The following is an 18,616-nucleotide window of genomic DNA, read 5'->3' on the forward strand; positions in this document are numbered from 1 at the left end:
GTGCCTGGGTGGTTCAGTCAGTTAAGCATCTGGCTTTGGCTCAGGTCATGAACTCATGGCTCCTGGCTTCGAGCCCCGCATCGGGCTCTGTGCTGACAGCTCAGAGCCTGGAGCCTGCTTCAGATTCCGTCTCCATCTCTCTCTGCCCCTCCCCTGCTTGTGCACTATTTCTCTCTCTCAAATATAAATAAACATTAAAAAATTAAAAAACAAAAAAACAAGAAATACCTAGATCCAAACTTCCAATGATCATTTCAGTGGAAAAGAGAAAAGGTTTAATTAATCTGAAAAAGATTAAAAATGACAAAAATGAAATTAAATTTAAAGCAAAACTGCAATCTTACTACAACAGAAATCTTTTCTCCAGAGGCATCTGAAAATTGCCAACCTGATGCTCTCCCTTCCCTAATATTTGTTAACATTTTATTTGGAAGTAATTACAGATTGATAGCAAATTATAGTAAAATATGTAAGGAGGTTCCCCCGTGTTAGCATCTGCATAACTTTTTTTTTTTTTTTAATTTAAAAAAGTTTTTTTTCGTATTTATTTTTGAGAGAGAGAGGCAGACTGCAAGTGAGGGAAGGGCAGAGAGTGAGAGAGAGAGACACACAATCTGGAAGCAGGCCCCAAGCTCTGAGCTGTCAGCACAGAATCTGACATGGGGGTTGAACCCATGAACTGTGAGATCATGACCTGAGCCGAAGTCAGTTCCCCAAATGAGTCACCCAGACGCTCTGCATAACTCTTAAAAAAATTTTTTTTTAATGTTTACTTATTTTTGAGAGAGAGAGAGGGAGACACACAATCCGAAGCAGGCTCTAGGCTCTCAGCTGTCAGCAGAGAGCCCGATGCAGGGCTCAAACTCATGAACTGTGAGATTGTGACCTGAACCAAGGTTGAATGCTTACCCAACTGAGCTACCCAGGTGTCCCTGCATAACTCTTACACAACATCAAATCCATGAAATTGACATTGGCATAATCCAGAGTTTTTTTCAGTTGAGTTAGTTATACATGTACATGTGTGTGTGTAGCTCTACACAATTTTGTTTAGCTTTATGTATCCACCCTCATAGTCAAGATACTTAATTGTACCTCAAGGCTCTCTCAACCCACCCCTTCATATCCACACCAATTCTCTCCGTAGCCCTGGGCAACCACTGATCTGTTCTCCAGCTCTCTGTTATTTCATGAGTATTATATAAATGATATGATACAGTATATGTCCTCTTGAGATTGGCTTTTTACACTCAGCCTCATTTCCTGGCATTGATCTGGGCTGTTGTGTTTATCAATGGTTCATTTTTCTTTTTTTTTATTGCAGAGTATTCCATGTGATGGATATACCACCGTCTAATTTTTTTAATTCAAAATATATATATATTTTTTTCTGTAACTATTCTGCTCTTGCTTTTCAGTCGCCAGTCTTTCCCATGTTCGGAACAAAATGAACTTAACAATTAGGATACCTTAGTCTCTTTTGCTTGAAAACTGCCTCTAGGTGCAAGCAAGATGTGAGGAAGAGAGTCTTCCTTGTCTTTTCTTTTCTGTAAGTTCTCTCTTGACAATAGCTGAGGTGTGGCTTGGCATTCCTGGTCCTTAGGCATAGCCTCTGTCTTTTGTGCACTAGGCCAGTTGTCCCTGGCAAGTTGTAACGAGTGGTCTGGAGTTTCAGCCATCACCAGGTTGTGGGAACTTATCCTGGAGATTATTAGGCCAACATCCCTTGCAGATCAAGCTTCCCATCCCGGTCAGGGGCACTGCTGTCTCTTCAGCCACCTCCTGCGTCCCCCAGAGGATCATAGGAGAACTGGGGAGTTGTTGCCAGGCCATGGGGATGAAAGGCGTCTCTTAAATCCTCTCTACCTAACTACACTTTTCACCATTTCTCTTGCACTGTGGTCAACTTGTGTTGCTCTGAAACTAAGATGCTTGACTCTTTTTAAGCTACTGCCTCCCGCAAGGAAGGAACAAGTCTATGTGCCCTAGATTTTTCCCAATTTTATTTGCAATCTCATTTGCCTATTTCTAGTACTTCTGCTTCTTCCCCACTGGGTTTCCGGCTGCGAGGACATCCTAGAATGGGGGTGAGGAGGATGTAAGAAAATCAGATCCACCTCTTGTCCTTCACCTCTTCTCCCCCCTTATTTCATCTTCTAAACAAAAGGTCTAAACAAAGCTGCCTCTACATCATACCGCTTGCCCCTCTACACTGTGGCTTATAGCCAAAGGCTTCCTCATCTGGACATCAAAAGAATTTTGAAAAATTCTGTATCATGTGCGCATTTTTATATGACATCTGAGAAACATTATTAGAAGTGTAACAGTTGCCAAAAATGTAATTTCTGATGTATATTTTACCTCTACTATTGGCTTATTTTTCCTTTAAAACTTTTCTTAGCTGTTGCCCGAGGGTCTATAGTGTACATCTTTAATTTATCACAGTTGACCTCGAAATACACGGAGTCACCTCTACAACAGTATTCTTACAAGTATTCCCTGCTAGCTTTTGCAAGTCTTAGATTTTTTTGTATGTTACAACTTGCTGTGGTAGGGCACCTATAGTCTGTCACAAGAGAGTCGGTAAATGGTTCTTCATCGGTGCTATCCATCTGCTACAAACTGACCCTCTAAACCCATCAGCTCCTGCAGGCCTGAAAAAGGTACTGATTTGAGGGCAATGGCTTGGGCTTCTTCCCATGGAGGTGGTCATTGATCCCTTCTGTAATTTCGAGAGTGATGAAACCTGCATCCTTTATGAGGTTATTTTTCAAAATCATTGTTTTTCATAGCTTGCCCTCCTTTTTAGCAGAATGGGGGGATTTATCTACTCCAAGAGCATTATATAAATGAATGGTGTTCCTTAAACATAGAAAAATTCACCAAGGTATTTGTGTCTTATTTGTTTAGATCTTGTTTCATGTTAACAATGGAGCTGGTCGGATAACAGCCACATATAAACCCAAAGCTACGAGTACTCTGTGCGATGGAAGATGGCACACACTTCAAGCTCAGAAAAGCAAACACCGCTTGGTTCTGATTGTTGATGGGAATGCAGCTCACGCTGAAAGTCCACACACCCAGTCCACCTCAGCAGACACCAACAATCCCATTTATGTGGGCGGCTACCCTGGTACGTATGGGTGTCTGCTTTGCCCATTCACTTTTAAGGAGCTCTGTCAGTTTAGCTGGATACAGAATAGGGATTAAGAAAAATACATGGTTTGGGTGACAAATCCTTTACATTTTTAGAAAGCCTATCTCAAATACCTAGAAGTTCTTAGAAAAGTTAAAATAATCTACACAAGTAAATTCATCGTTAGATAAGACTCTGAGAACACTGGATGCAATGTAAAGTAAGCGAGATGACTTTACCGAGGCAAGTCATCTTAGATGACCCCCCAGAGTAGGAAGTCATTTTAGGGCAGGTAACCATTTTAGAGGACAAAGAAACATGATCTTATCCTCTGGCATCGATTCTGGATTTGAATTCTGCATTTCGGATGTTCCCAGTGATTTTTACAAATAATGAAATAAACACCTCTTTGATGACTTTTAAGTCATAACTATACCTTAAAATTACCATATATTAAAAGTTTTCATTGACTTATCACAGAAGCAACATATGTGGGAGAACAGTGTTCTAATTTTGATGAAGAAACTACTTGATAATTACTTTTGCTCCTATTGTGCTAGTCATGTCATTTAACAAAATTAAGCAAGACTTCTCTCTTAACAGCTGACGTAAAGCAAAACTGCCTGAGCAGCCAGACGTCCTTCCGGGGGTGCTTGAGAAAGCTCACTCTGATTAAGGGCCCACAAGTGCAATCCTATGACTTCAGCAGAGCTTTTGATCTACAAGGAGTTTTCCCTCATTCCTGTCCTGGGTCTGAACCCTGAATTTCAGAGCAACTCCCCAGTTGGGAATCATTGTTTATATTTTGAGGAGAATTGTTTTTGTGAATTAAAATCTCTCTTCAGTTCTGATTCCATTTTCAACTCAGGTTAAGTGTTTCCAGAGAGAAATTTTGTACTTATATTAAACTAAAACCATGTGTACAACAAATACCTCTATTAAATAGTTTAAAATGTAAATTGAATTAAGTGGCTCGCTTTTTCTTTGTAAACATTGAATATGCTGTTGATTACCTGACAGTTTTTCATGTTTTACATTTTGAATTTTATCAAAATATGGAGTCTGGTCGAAGATAGTGATGTAGGAAGACCCTGAATTCACCTCCTCCACAATCTATACCTATTTATAGAGCAGTTCCTCCTGAAGAACTGAGGGCTGGCTGGCTGGCTTCTGTGGCACAGAGCACATAAAGAATGGCAAGAGAGATGGGGACATGGTAACAAAAGGAACCCCCAGCCCTGTGAATTGCAGTGGGGAAGGATAGCATTGAGGGACCATGAGCTGATCCGTCTGCTCTACAGCACAGAAAAAAGCCATCGTTTAAAAGAGCAACTAGTATCTAAGAGATCCTCTCTTGTAAGTCCACCAAACAGGAGAGCTGCTGGAACTCTCTCTGGGTCGGAAGGGCTGGCAAGTATCATGGTTTACACTCCCCCGAACACCTTGATAGCACAGGCAGGAGCAGGGTTTGGTGCCTTAGCTGGCCTGCCACGTTAATACTGGGTTCCCTGGAGCACAAAAAAAAGCCATGGTATAAAAGAGCAAATAGAACACAAAAGAGCCAGCCCTAAAACCACCAGACAGTGGGGGAGATGCTGGAACTCTTTCTAGGTTGGAGGGGCTGGCAAGTGCCATGGTTTACGTTCCCCATCTACCTTGATAGTGTGGATGGGAAGAAGGTCCAGGCACCAGAGCTGGCCTACTACCTGAGTCCTGGGCCACTAGCCCACACCACCCCAGCCATTCCACCAAGGAGGCCCCGAAACAGCACACGCTAGAACACCCCTTGTCAATGCTCACTATAGCTCCAGCCATCCCATCAAGGTGACACAGGCACAAAGCACCCCAGAATACTCCATGCCTGTACCACTTCGGCTCCAGACTGCTTGCCAGGGCACCCTGGTGAAGAGGATGCTGGGACTTCCTGGCTCATGCTGCTTTGGCTCCAGCCACCCCACCAAGGTGGCCAATATTCAGAGTGACCAGGAACCCGAGGCCCATGCCTGCCGTGGGGTTCCAGCCACATCACCAGGGCAGCCCCGGGGCAGAATGTCCCAGGATTCCCTGACCTGTGCCAGTTCTAATCGCCACACTAGGTCACTCCCTGTGCTTGTACCCACTGTGACTTCACCTGTCCTCAAGGATACCTTCTGGCCAGAGAGCCCTGGAACTGCCTGAGTCAATACCCACCATCAGCTACAGATCTCCTGCCCAGATGCCCCATACATGGAGCACCCCAGGTCCCTCTGGCCTGCCTCAGCTACAGCTGCCCACCAGAGTGCCCACTGCACGGAGAGCCCTGAAACACCCCAGCCCACATCCACTTCAGCTTCAGCTGTCCTTCCAGGGTGCATGGAGTACTCTGGGACAGCCCAGCCCATACCCATGCCAGCTCCAGCCATCACACCAGGCACCCCTAGCACAGAGTGCCACGTGATCCCCAGCCTGCACCAGACACAGCTCCAGCCAGCCAGCCAAAGCCATAAAGACACACACATTCTACACGGGAGCTGACCATACACAAGACCACTCCTTCAAGGTTAGAAGTGCTGCTCCGCCTATTTCAGAGGATCACACACAGAAAGTCAAGTAAAATGAGAAGACAGGGGCATATGCTCCCAATGAAAGAACAAGACACAAACTCAGAGAAAGAACTAAATGAAATGGAGATAAACAATACGCACGATAGAGTGTAAAGTAATGTTCGTAAAGATGCTCACCAGACTGGAGAAGAGTGGAAGAACTCAGTGAAAACTTCAACAAAGAGACGGCAAATATAAAAGAGAATCAGAATTGAAATTAATAACTGAAATAAAAAATACACTCTAGGGAGTCCATAGATTAGTAGATGCAGAAGATATCAGCAGTCTGGAAAACAGGGTAATGAAAAGCACTCTGGCAGAACGGAAAAAAGAAAACAGTATTTTAAAAAAGGAGGGTAGGTTAAGGGATCTCTTGGACAACATCAAGCAAACGTTTACATTATAGGGGCCCAAGAAGATGACAGAGAGAGAAAGGAGCAGAAAACTTATTTGAATAAATAATAGCTGAAAACTTCCCCAACCTGGGGAAGTAACGGATATCCAGGTTCTGAAAGTACAGAGTTCCAAACAAAATGAACACAAGAAGGTACACAACTAAACACAAAATTAAAATGTCAAAGGTTAAAGATAAACAGACAATTTCAAAGCAGCAAGAGAAAAGCAAACTGTTATATACAAGGGAAACCCTATAGGGCTTCCAGCTGATTTTTCAGTAACCACTTTGTAGGCTAGAAGGGAGTGGGATGACATATTCAAACAGCTGAAAGACAGAAGCCTATAACCAAGAATACTCTACCCAGAAAGATTATCATTTAGAATTCAGAGACAGAGAAATAGTTTCCCAGTCAAAAGTTAAAGGAGTTCATTGACACTGAACTGGTCTTATAAGAACCGTTAAAGGGACTTCTTTAAGTGGAAAACAAAAGGTCACAGTTAGAAGAAAATTATGAATAAAAAGATGTAAAAATATGACAGCATATACATAAAAGGTGGAGGGAGTAAAAAAGTTCATTTAGGATGTGTTCGTTCACACTTAGATAACCATCAACTCAACATACACTGCTGTATTCTCAGGACCCTATACATAACCCTCATGGCAACCCAAACCCCAAAACATAACACATAAAGAGAAAGCCAAATATGACACTACAGAAAGTCCTCAACTGCAAGAAAAGAGAGCAAGAGTAAAATGGACAGAGAAGAATTACAAAGACCACTGAAAACAATTAACAAAATAGCAGTAAGTACATACCTCACGATAGTTACTTTAAATTAAATGGACTAAATGCTCTAATCAAAAGACATACAGAAGCAGAATGGATAAAAAAACAAGACCCATCTATATGGTGCCTAAAGAGACTCATTTCAAACCTAGACAATACAGACGGAAAGTAAAGGGATGGAAAAAGATATACCATGCGAATATGGGGGGAAGGGGGGGTAGGGGGGGAAGCAACACTCACACCAGACAAGATGGACTTTAAAACAAAAACTATGATAAGAGTCAGATAAAGGCAGTACATTATGATAAAGGAGTCAATCCAACAAGAGGATACGTAAATATCTATGTACCCAACACTGAAAAACCTAAATACATAAATATAAAAGGAGAAATTGACAGTAATACAATAATAGTAGGGGACTTCAATACTCTGTTTACATAAAAGGAAAGAATATCCAGGCAGAAAACCAGTAAGAAAATAGTGTCTTTGAATGATATACTAACAAGACAAACCAGGTATGTATAGAACATTCCATTCAAAACCAGAGAATACACATTTTTTTCAAGTGCACACGGAACACTATTAGGATATGTCAGGTTACAAAACAAGTCTCAATAAATTTAAGATTAGAATTGTATTGTGTATCCTTTCCACAATTGTATGAAACAGGAAATCAACCACACACACACAACACACACATGCACACCACAAAACACAAACACATGGAGGCTAAACAACATACTACTACTAAACAGTAAATGGGTTAACAAAGAATTCAAAGAGGAAATTGAAATGAAAATGAAAACACAACAGTTCCTAAAGATTTTGGACTGTTGTGTTTTGATTTTCATTTGAGAAACTGAAAACCGTTCTAAGAGTGAAATTTATGGTACTACAGACCTACCTCAAGAAACAAGAAAATTCTCAAATAATCTAACCTCACTCCTAAAGGAACTAAGAAAAGAAGAAAGCCCATTTAATCTACAATAATGGAGTCAACAATATACAATGGGGAAAGACAATCTCTTTAACAAATAGTTCTGGGGACCCTGGACAGCAAAAGAATGAAATGGACCACTTTCTTACACCATACACAAAAATAAAGTCAAAATGGATTAAAACCTAAATGTGAGACCTGAAACCATAAAACTCCTTGAAAAGAACATAAGCAACAATTTCTTTGACATCAGCCACGGAAACATTTTTCTAGATATGCCTCCTTAGGTGAGGGCAAAAAAAGCAAAAATAAATTTGGACTACACCACAATAAAAGGCTTCTGCACAGTGGAGGAAACAATCAACAAAACAAAAAGGCAACCTACTGGATGGGAGAAGATATTTGCAAATGATACATTTTATAAGGAGTTAATATACAAAATATATAAAGAACTCATACAACTCAACACCAGAATACCCAAATAAAATGGGCAGGGGACCACACATTTTCCAAAGGAGACTTACAGATGGCCAACACATGCAAAGATGCTCAACATCACTAGCCATCAGGAAAATGCAAATTAAAACCACAATGAGAGATCACCTTATACTTGTCAGGATGGTTAGAATCAAAAGGACAAGAAATAAGTGTTGGTAAGGATGTGGAGAAAAAGGAACCCTTATGCACTACTGATGGGAATGTAAACTGGTGCAGCCAGTGTAAAAACAGCATGGAGGTTCCTCAAAAAAAGTAAAAATAAGGGCGCCTGGTGGCTCAGTGGGTTAAGCATCCAACTTCAGCTCAGGTCATGATCTCACTGTCCATGAGTTCGAGCCCTACATCGGGCCCTGTGTTGACAGCTCAGAGCCTGAGCCTCCTTCGGATTCTGTGTCTCCCTCTCTCTCTGCCCCTCCCCTGCTCACATTCTCTCTCAAAAATAAATAAACATAAAAAAATTTTTTAATTAAAAATAGAACATCTTTTTCCACTACGGGGTATTTACCCAAAGAAAACAAAAACACTAATTTGAAAAGATATATACACTCCTATGTTTACTACGGTATTATTTACAATAGCCAAGATATGGAAGCAACCCCAGTGTCCATCAATAAATAAATGGATGAAAAAGTGGACAGCATACATATAAAATGAAAAAAAGCAAAAACAGACCCATACCTACAGAGAACAAACTAATGAGGGTCAGAGGGGAGTGAGGCAGGGCAATGGGGAAAATGGGTGAAGGGGGGTGGGAGGTACAGACTTCCATCTATGGAATGATTAAATAATGGGGATAAAAAATAATAGCGTAGGAGAGAAGATGGCGGCATAGGAGAGAAGATGGCGGCGTAGGAGGACACTGGGCTCACCCCGCGTCCTGCTGATCTCTTAGATTCCACCTACACCTGCCTAAATAACCCAGAAAACCACCAGAAGACTAGCAGAACGGAGTCTCCGGAGCCAAGCACAGACGAGAGGCCCACGGAAGGGGGTAGGAAGAGCGGCGAGGCGGTGCGTGCTGCACGGATGGGAGGGAGCCTTGGCAGAGGGGCGGCCCGCCGGCCAAGCAGAGCCCCCGAGTCTGGCTTGCAAAAGCGGAGGGGCCGGAAGGAGTGTGTTCCGACAGCAAGCAGGACTTAGCATCTGGGAGGTCATAAGTTAACAGCTCTGCTCGGAGAACAGGAGGGCTGGAGGACAACGGGAGGGAGAGTTGTTGAGCCCCGGACGAAAGAGCGCAGCTTGGCAGAGAACAAAGGCGCTCGCCAGCGCCATCTCCCTCGCCCATCCCCCAGCCAAAATCCCAAAGGGAACCGGTGTCTGCCAGGGAACTTGTTTGCACCACACAAACACCCAACGTTGTGCTTCTGCGGATCCATCCCTCCGGTGGGTCTGACTCGCTCCTGGTGCCGCAGGGCCCCTCCCGAAGCGGATCTCTGAAGGAAAAGCGAGCTGAGCCTGCCCCTCCTGCCCCTGTGCACCTTGCCGATCCTCCCCAGCTAATACGCCAGATCCCCAGCACCACAAGCCTGGCAGTGTGCAAGTAGCCCAGACGGGCCACGCCACCCCACCCCACCCCACCCCACCCCACAGTGAATCCCGCCCCTAGGAGAGGGGAAGAGAAGGCACACACCAGTCTGACTGTGGCCCCAGCGGTGGGCTGGGGGCAGACATCAGGTCTGACTGCGGCCCAGCCCACAACTCCAGTTATACACCACAGCACAGGGGAAGTGCCCTGCAGGTCCGCACCACTCCAGGGACTATCCAAAATGACCAAACGGAAGAATTCCCCTCAGAAGAATCTCCAGGAAATAACAGTAGCTAATGAACTGATCAAAAAGGATTTAAATAATATAACAGAAAGTGAATTTAGAATAATAGTCATAAAATTAATCACTGGGCTTGAAAACAGTATAGAGGACAGCAGAGAATCTATTGCTACAGAGATCAAGGGACTAAGGAACAGTCAGGAGGAGCTGAAAAACGCTTTAAACGACATGCAAAATAAAATGGAAATGACCACGGCTCGGAATGAAGAGGCAGAGGAGAGAACAGGTGAACTAGAAGATAAAATTATGGAAAAAGAGGAAGCTGAGAAAAAGATAAAAAAATCCAGGAGTATGAGGGGAAAATTAGAGAACTAAGTGATACACTAAAAAGAAATAATATACGCATAATTGGTATCCCAGAGGAGGGAGAGGGAAAGGTGCTGAAGGTGTACTTGAAGAAATCATAGCTGAGAACTTCCCTGAACTGGGGAAGGAAAAAGGCATTGAAATCCAAGAGGCACAGAGAACTCCCTTCAGACGTAACTTGAATCGATCTTCTGCACGACATATCATAGTGAAACCGGCAAAATACAAGGATAAAGAGAAAATTCTGAAAGCAGCAAGGGATAAACGTGCCCTAACATATAAAGGGAGATCTATAAGACTCGTGACTGATCTCTCTTTTGAAACTTGGCAGGCCAGAAAGGATTGGCACGAGATCTTCAATGTGTTGAACAGAAAAAATATGCAGCTGAGAATCCTTTATCCAGCAAGTCTGTCATTTAGAATAGGAGAGATAAAGGTCTTCCCAAACAAACAAAAACTGAAGGAATTCGTCATCACTAAACCAGCCCTACAAGAGATCCTAAGGGGGATCCTGTGACACAAAGTACCAGAGACATCGCTACAAGCATGAAACCTATGGACACCACAATGACTCTAAACCCGTATCTTTCTATAATAACACTGAATGTAAATGGATTAAATGCGCCAACCAAAAGACATGGGGTATCAGAATGGATAAAAACACAAGACCCATCTATTTGCTGTCTACAAGAGACTCATTTTAGACCTGAGGACACCTTTAGATTGAGAGTGAGGGGATAGAGAACTATTTATCATGCTACTGGAAGCCAAAAGAAAGCTGGAGTAGCCATACTTATATCAGACAAACTAGACTTTAAATTAAAGGCTGTAACAAGAGATGAAGAAGGGCATTATATAATAATCACAGGGTCTATCCATCAGGAAGAGCTAACAATTATAAATGTCTATGCACCGAATACGGGAGCCCGCAAATATATAAAACAATTACTCATAAACATAAGCAACCTTATTGATAAGAATGTGGTAATTGCAGGGGACTTTAACACTCCACTTACAGAAATGGACAGATCATCTAGACACAGGGTCAATAAAAAAACAAGGGCCCTGAATGATACATTGGATCAGATGGACTTGACAGATATATTTAGAACTCTGCATCCCAAAGCAACAGAATATACTTTCTTCTCGAGTGCACATGGAACATTCTCCAAGACAGATCATATACTGGGCCACAAAACAGCCCTTCATAAGTATACAAGAATTGAAATCATACCATGCATACTTTCAGACCACAATGCTATGAAGCTTGAAATCAACCACAGGAAAAAGTCTGGAAAACCTCCAAAAGCATGGAGGTTAAAGAACACCCTACTAAAGAATGAGTGGGCCAACCAGGCAATTAGAGAAGAAATTAAAAAATATATGGAAACAAACGAAAATGAAAATACAACAATCCAAACGCTTTGGGATGCAGCGAAGGCAGTCCTGAGAGGAAAATACATTGCAATCCAGGCCTATCTCAAGAAACAAGAAAAATCCCAAATACAAAATCTAACAGCACACCTAAAGGAAATAGAAGCAGAACAGCAAAGGCAGCCTAAACCCAGCAGAAGAAGAGAAATAATAAAGATCAGAGCAGAAATAAACAATATAGAATCTAAAAAAACTGTAGAGCAGATCAATGAAACCAAGAGTTGGTTTTTTGAAAAAATAAACAAAATTGACAAACCTCTAGCCAGGCCTCTCAAAAAGAAAAGGGAGATGACCCAAATAGATAAAATCATGAATGAAAATGGAATTATTACAACCAATCCCTCAGAGATACAAACAATTATCAGGGAATACTATGAAAAATTATATGCCATCAAATTGGACAACCTGGAAGAAATGGACAAATTCCTAAACACCCACACTCTTCCAAAACTCAATCAGGAGGAAATAGAAAGCTTGAACAGACCCATAACCAGCGAAGAAATTGAATCGGTTATCAAAAATCTCCCAACAAATAAGAGTCCAGGACCAGATGGCTTCCCAGGGGAGTTCTACCAGACGTTTAAAGCAGAGATAATATCTCTCCTTCTCAAGCTATTCCAAGAAATAGAAAGGGAAGGAAAACTTCCAGACTCATTCTATGAAGCCAGTATTACTTTGATTCCCAAACCAGAGACCCAGTAAAAAAAGAGAACTACAGGCCAATATCCCTGATGAATATGGATGCAAAAATTCTCAATAAGATACTAGCAAATTGAATTCAACAGCATATAAAAAGAATTATTCACCATGATCAAGTGGGATTCATTCCTGGGATGCAGGGCTGGTTCAACATTCGCAAATCAATCAACATGATACATCACATTAATAAAAGATAAGAACCATATGATCCTGTCAATCGATGCAGAAAAGGTCTTTGACAAAATTCAGCACCCTTTCTTAATAAATACCCTTGAGAAAGTCGGGATAGAAGGAACATACTTAAACATCATAAAAGCCATTTATGAAAAGCCCACAGCTAACATCATTCTCAATGGGGAAAAACTGAGAGCTTTTTCCCTGAGATCAGGAACACGACAGGGATGCCCACTCTCACCGCTGTTGTTTAACATAGTGTTGGAAGTTCTAGCATCAGCAATCAGACAAAAGGAAATCAAAGGCATCAAAATGGCAAAGATGAACTCAAGCTTTCACTTTTTGCAGATGACATGATACTATACATGGAAAATCTGACAGACTCCACCAAATGTCTGCTAGAACTGATACAGGAATTCAGCAAAGTTGCAGGATACAAAATCAATGTACAGAAATCCGTTGCATTCTTATACACTAACAATGAAGCAACAGAAAGATAAATAAAGAAACTGATCCCATTCACAAATGCACCAAGAAGCATAAAATACCTAGGAAAAAATCTAACCAAAGATGTAAAAGATCTGTATGCTGAAAACTATAGAAAGCTTATGAAGGTAACTGAAGAAGATATAAAGAAATGGAAAGACATTCCCTGCTCATGGATTGGAAGAATAAATATTGTCAAAATGTCAATACTACCCAAAGCTATCTACACATTCAATGCAATCCCAATCAAAATTGCACCAGCATTCTTCTCGAAACTAGAACAAGCAATCCTAAAATTCATATGGAACCACGAAAGGCCCCGAATAGCCAAAGTAATTTTGAAGAAGAAGACCAAAGCAGGAGGCATCACAATCCCAGACTTTAGCCTCTACTCCAAAGCTGTAATCATCAAGGCAGCATGGTATTGGCACAAAAACAGACACATAGACCAATGGAATAGCATAGAAAACCCAGAACTAGACCCACAAACGTATGGCCAACTAATCGTTGACAAAGCAGGAAAGAACATCCAATGGAAAAAAGACAGTCTCTTTAACAAATGGTGCTGGGAGAACTGGACAGCAACATGCAGAAGATTGAAACTAGACCACTTTCTCACACCATTCACAAAAATAAACTCAAAATGGATAAAGGACCTAAATGTGAGACAGGAAACCATCAAAACTCTAGAGGAGAAAGCAGGAAAAGACCTCTCTGACCTCAGCCGTAGCAATCTCTTACTCAACACATCCCCAAAGGCAAGGGAATTAAAAGCAAAAATGAATTACTGGGACCTTATGAAGGTAAAAAGCTTCTGCACAGCAAAGGAAACAACCAACAAAACTAAAAGGCGACCAACGGAATGGGAAAAGATATTTGCAAATGACATATCAGACAAAGGGCTAGTATCCAAAATCTATAAAGAGCTCACCAAACTCCACACCCGAAAAATAAATAATCCAGTGAACAAATGAGCAGAAAACATGAATAGACACTTCTCTAAAGAAGACATCCGGATGGCCAAAAGGCACATGAAAAGATGCTCAACGTCACTCCTTATTGGGAAATACAAATCAAAACCACACTCAGATATCACCTCATGCCAGTCAGAGTGGCCAAAATGAACAAATCAGGAGACTATAGATGCTGGAGAGGATGTGGAGAAACGGGGACCCTCTTGCACTGTTGGTGGGAATGCAAATTGGTGCAGCCGCTCTGGAAAACAGTGTGGAGGTTCCTCAGAAAATTAAAAATAGACCTACCCTATGACCCAGCAATAGCACTGCTAGGAATTTACCCAAGGGATACAGGAGTACTGATGCATAGGGGCACTTGTACCCCAATGTTTATAGCAGCACTCTCAACAATAGCCAAATTATGGAAAGAGCCTAAATGTCCATCGACTGATGAATGGATAAAGAAATTGTGGTTTATATACACAATGGAGTACTACGTGGCAATGAGAAAGAACGAAATATGGCCCTTTGTAGCAACGTGGATGGAACTGGAGAGTGTGATGCTAAGTGAAATAAGCCATATAGAGAAAGACAGATACCATATGGTTTCACTCTTATGTGGATTCTGAGAAACTTAACAGAAACCCATGGGGGAGGGGAAGGAAAAAAGAAAAAAGAGGTTAGAGTGGGAGAGAGCCAAAGCATAAGAGACTCTTAAAAACTGAGAACAAACTGAGGGTTGATGGGGGGTGGGAGGGAGAGGAGGGTGGGTGATGGGTATTGAGGAGGGCACCTTTTGGGATGAGCACTGGGTGTTGGATGGAAACCAATTTGACAATAATTTTCATATATTGAAAAAAAAAATAATAGCGTAGAGAAAATAGTCAGTAGTACTGTTAATAGTGCTGTGTGGTGCCAGATGGTAGCTCCACGTGTAGTGAGCACAGCACAACGTACAGTATCCAATCACTATGTGGTACACCTGAAACTGATGGAACACTAACATCGACTGTACTTCAATTGGTTTGAAAAACTGCCCTTAAAGACTGAATAGTAAAACAAAGGAATGTTGACTGCATCTATCTTAATTTGAAGAGCTGGGGAAAAAAAAAACATTTTCAACCAATCCAATAAGATCCTGTTTCTTTTCTTTTCTTACGTTTATTTATTTTTGAGGGAGACGGAGACAGCATGAGCGGGGGAGATGCAGAGAGAGGGAGATAGGGAATCCCAAGCAGGCTCTGTGCTGCTAGCACAGAGCCCGACACGGGGCTTAGACTCATGAAACCATGAGATCATCACCAGAGCCGAAACCAAGAGTCAGACGCTTAACTGACTAAACCACCCAGGCGCCCCAGATCCTATTTTTAAGAGAAAAAGAACTCTATTTTCAAAGTGTCTAAAGCTTATACAAATGTCTAAACAGACTAGCATTCTGGCACATCCACTCTAGAAAGTTAATTTTAACCCTAGAAAATAATGATTTTTTGACTCAGTAAAAAAGAATAAATTAAAAAATAAAGTATCCTATAGCCTATAATAGATTAGAACAAAGAATGAATATTTTCATTTCTTTACCAAAATTTTTAAGCTCTGATTTCTACAACAGACCAGGAATGCTATTGGTTACATTTCAGCAGAGGGCACCAGTTGTTTGCTGCAGAAGACTTTAAACAGACCCTAGAGAGTCACAGGGGACAAAGGGAGCAAAGGAAGGAGATGGAACCTCCTTTAGACAGACTGTTGTTTAATCAGGGCCTGAACTAAAAGAACATTTTTCGGGACCAAAAAAAAAAAAATGTATATATATATATACATATATATACACACACACACACACACACACACACATATATATATAAATAAACGTGTGTGTGTGTGTATAATTCTTTCCCCTTGATCAGCTACATTTTGTTTTTGTTTTTGCTTTTGATTTTTAAAATATTTTTAATGTTTGTTTATTTTTGAGAGAGAGAAAGAGTGCAACCAGGGGAGGGGCAGAGAGAGATAGAGACACAGAATCTGTAGCAGGCTCCAGGCCCCAAGCTGTCAGCACGGAGCCTGATGTGGGGCTCGAACTCAAGAACTGCGAGATCACGAGTTGAGCCAAAGTCGGACGCTCAACAGACTGAGTCACCCAGGCGCCCCGATCCGCTACTTTTTCTGGAAGAATGTGTATAATTTTAAAAGAAAAAAATTTTAAGCCACACCTGTATATTCTTTAAATGAACTGAGGAGTTTTAAACCCAAATTTTTGAGGTCTTATTTGATTCCCTACAAACGTGTTTTAGTTCTGTTCTGTGGCCATGGCTGTGGTCAAAATGGCTGCTATCTCAAACACTTCAGGAAAATGATTTCTTTTTTCAAATTCTTACTGGAAAAGAGGTCTCTACCTCACTTAGCAATGACCTACTTTTCCAATACAGAAAGTGACAGATTCAACTTCTATTCCTGTGAGAGGTTGTAATTTGATAAACAAGGAAGGCAACTGTGGTCCTGTCCCTGTCTCTCTTCTGTGCCTCGCTCATGTCTCTGAACACTGGCAGCCAACTGTACCTCCTGGCTGATGTCTCTGAAATCTGTAATTCCTTCCCAATTTAATATCTGTGTGAAGATACTAGAGAAAGGTGACAGCCAACTGTGGCAGAGCTGTTTGTTCTGTAGCAACTGGCAACCGAAGGAATGCGGACAAGTGCAGTCTCAAGGCAGTTCCTTGGACAGCTGGATTAGGAAAGAGGCATTAGCCATCTCAGCACAAAAATGCACAAGGGCCCTTCACCATGCCGAGAGTGGCCCTTCTGTTCTTGTTTCTGTGGAAACCCTCTACAGTGGAGACGAAGGCATGGACATTCTAGAATTTGGTTCACCATGTTGGAGGAGGAAATGGTCCGAACCACTACAGAGAGCACACTACAGACTTGGATAGGGTCTATTCCCTTTCCCCCCTCTCCCCTCTCTCCCTCCTTCCCATTCGCCCTCACCATTTATTAATAGAGCTGAAACAGGGTTTGGGCCTTTCATTGCTCGAACTATTCACAAGGCCTCTCCTAAAAGATCCCCTCGGGAAAATCCACTTCTCTCCCCTTAGGGCTTCCACTGAGTGCAGAGTAGTACAACCGGGGTTTAGAGGTCTCCCCTTGATGGTAAGGAACCTGGGCTCCAGATCAGACACCTGGCTGTGCCTCACCGCAGGGCTTTATGTTGGTTCCTTAACCTCTCTCAGCAAGGCAGAATTCAGGTCTTTGGAGTTAGGTTGCCAGATAAAATACAGCAGGACACTCGGTTAAATTCAAATTTCGGATAAACCACGAACCACGTTTAGTAAGAATATGTCCTAATTATTGCATGACATCCTATATTTATTTGGTAAATTTGGCAACCCCACTTTATAAAGTCCCAAAGGCCTACAAAGATTGGTACTCCTTCCCTCACTCACTACCACATGATTAAAAAAAAAAAAAAAAATCTATAGTTTAAAGATATGCAAAAAAGTTCACTGAAGATCATATTTTTCCACAATACTTTTATTGAAATTTCAGATTTTTTTCAAAACCTATTTTTGGGAGCCCAAGCATTTGCTTAGTTTGCCTGTTCAGCCATCACTGCGTTTTTTTCTTAATTGTGGTAAAATATGGCTAATGTAAAATTTATCACTTCAACCACTTTTAAGTGTACAGGTCCGTGGTAGTAAGTACAGTCACACTGTTGTGCAACCGTCCTCACCTTCTGGCTCCAGGACTCGTTTCATCTCACAAAACAAACTCTGTACCCGTTAAACACTGACTCCCCATTCTCCCTCACCCCAGCCCCTGGCAGCGACCATCCTACTCTCTGTAGGAGTCTGACTACTCTAATTACCTCGTATAACTGGAATCATTCAGTCCCTGTCATTCTGTGACTGGCTTATTTCACTTAGCGTGACGTCCTACAGGCCCAGCTATGTTGTGGCACGGGTCAGACTTCTTCCCTTTGTAATGCTGAGGAGTGTTCCACTGTGTGGACAGACCATGTTTTGTTTATCCATTCATCCATCAGTGGGTGCTGGCAATGTTTCCATCTTTTGGCTTTCGTGACAATGAGTATATAAATATTTGTGCAAGTCTCTACTTTCAATTCTGTTGGGTATATTGCCAGAAGTGGAATTACCGGATCATTTAACGTTTATTTTTGAGAGCAAGAGCATGCATGAGAGAGCAGGGGAGGGGCAGAGAGAGAGAGAGGGAGACAGAGGATCTGAAGCAGGCTCTGTGATGACAAGAGAGCCCGACGCATGGCTCGATCTCATGAACTGTTGTGATGATGACCTGAGCCGAAGTTGGACGCTCAGCCGAATGAGCCACCCAGGCGCCCTGGTAAATCTACTTTTAATTTTTTGAGGAACCACCATACTTTTTCCCA

At 41.9% G+C, this 18,616-nt stretch overlaps 1 protein-coding gene and 1 long non-coding RNA gene across 2 annotated transcripts in view; one reads left to right on the forward strand and one right to left on the reverse strand.

The window, feature by feature from the left end:
* LAMA1 (laminin subunit alpha 1) overlaps positions 1-4,095 on the forward strand; it is a 167,872-nt gene extending 163,777 nt beyond the window's left edge. Inside the window, exons 62-63 of the mRNA XM_042911210.1 lie at positions 2,911-3,133; positions 3,740-4,095. Of these exons, the coding sequence (XP_042767144.1) occupies positions 2,911-3,133; positions 3,740-3,900 (384 nt within the window). The 3' untranslated portion in view covers positions 3,901-4,095. The remainder of the gene's footprint in view (positions 1-2,910; positions 3,134-3,739) is intronic.
* Positions 1-18,616, reverse strand: part of LOC122204048 — a 52,560-nt gene that overhangs the window by 9,491 nt on the left and 24,453 nt on the right. The window lies entirely within an intron of this gene.

The sequence above is a fragment of the Panthera leo genome, chromosome D3 (assembly GCF_018350215.1).
Source record: "Panthera leo isolate Ple1 chromosome D3, P.leo_Ple1_pat1.1, whole genome shotgun sequence".
Lineage (NCBI taxonomy): Eukaryota > Metazoa > Chordata > Mammalia > Carnivora > Felidae > Panthera > Panthera leo.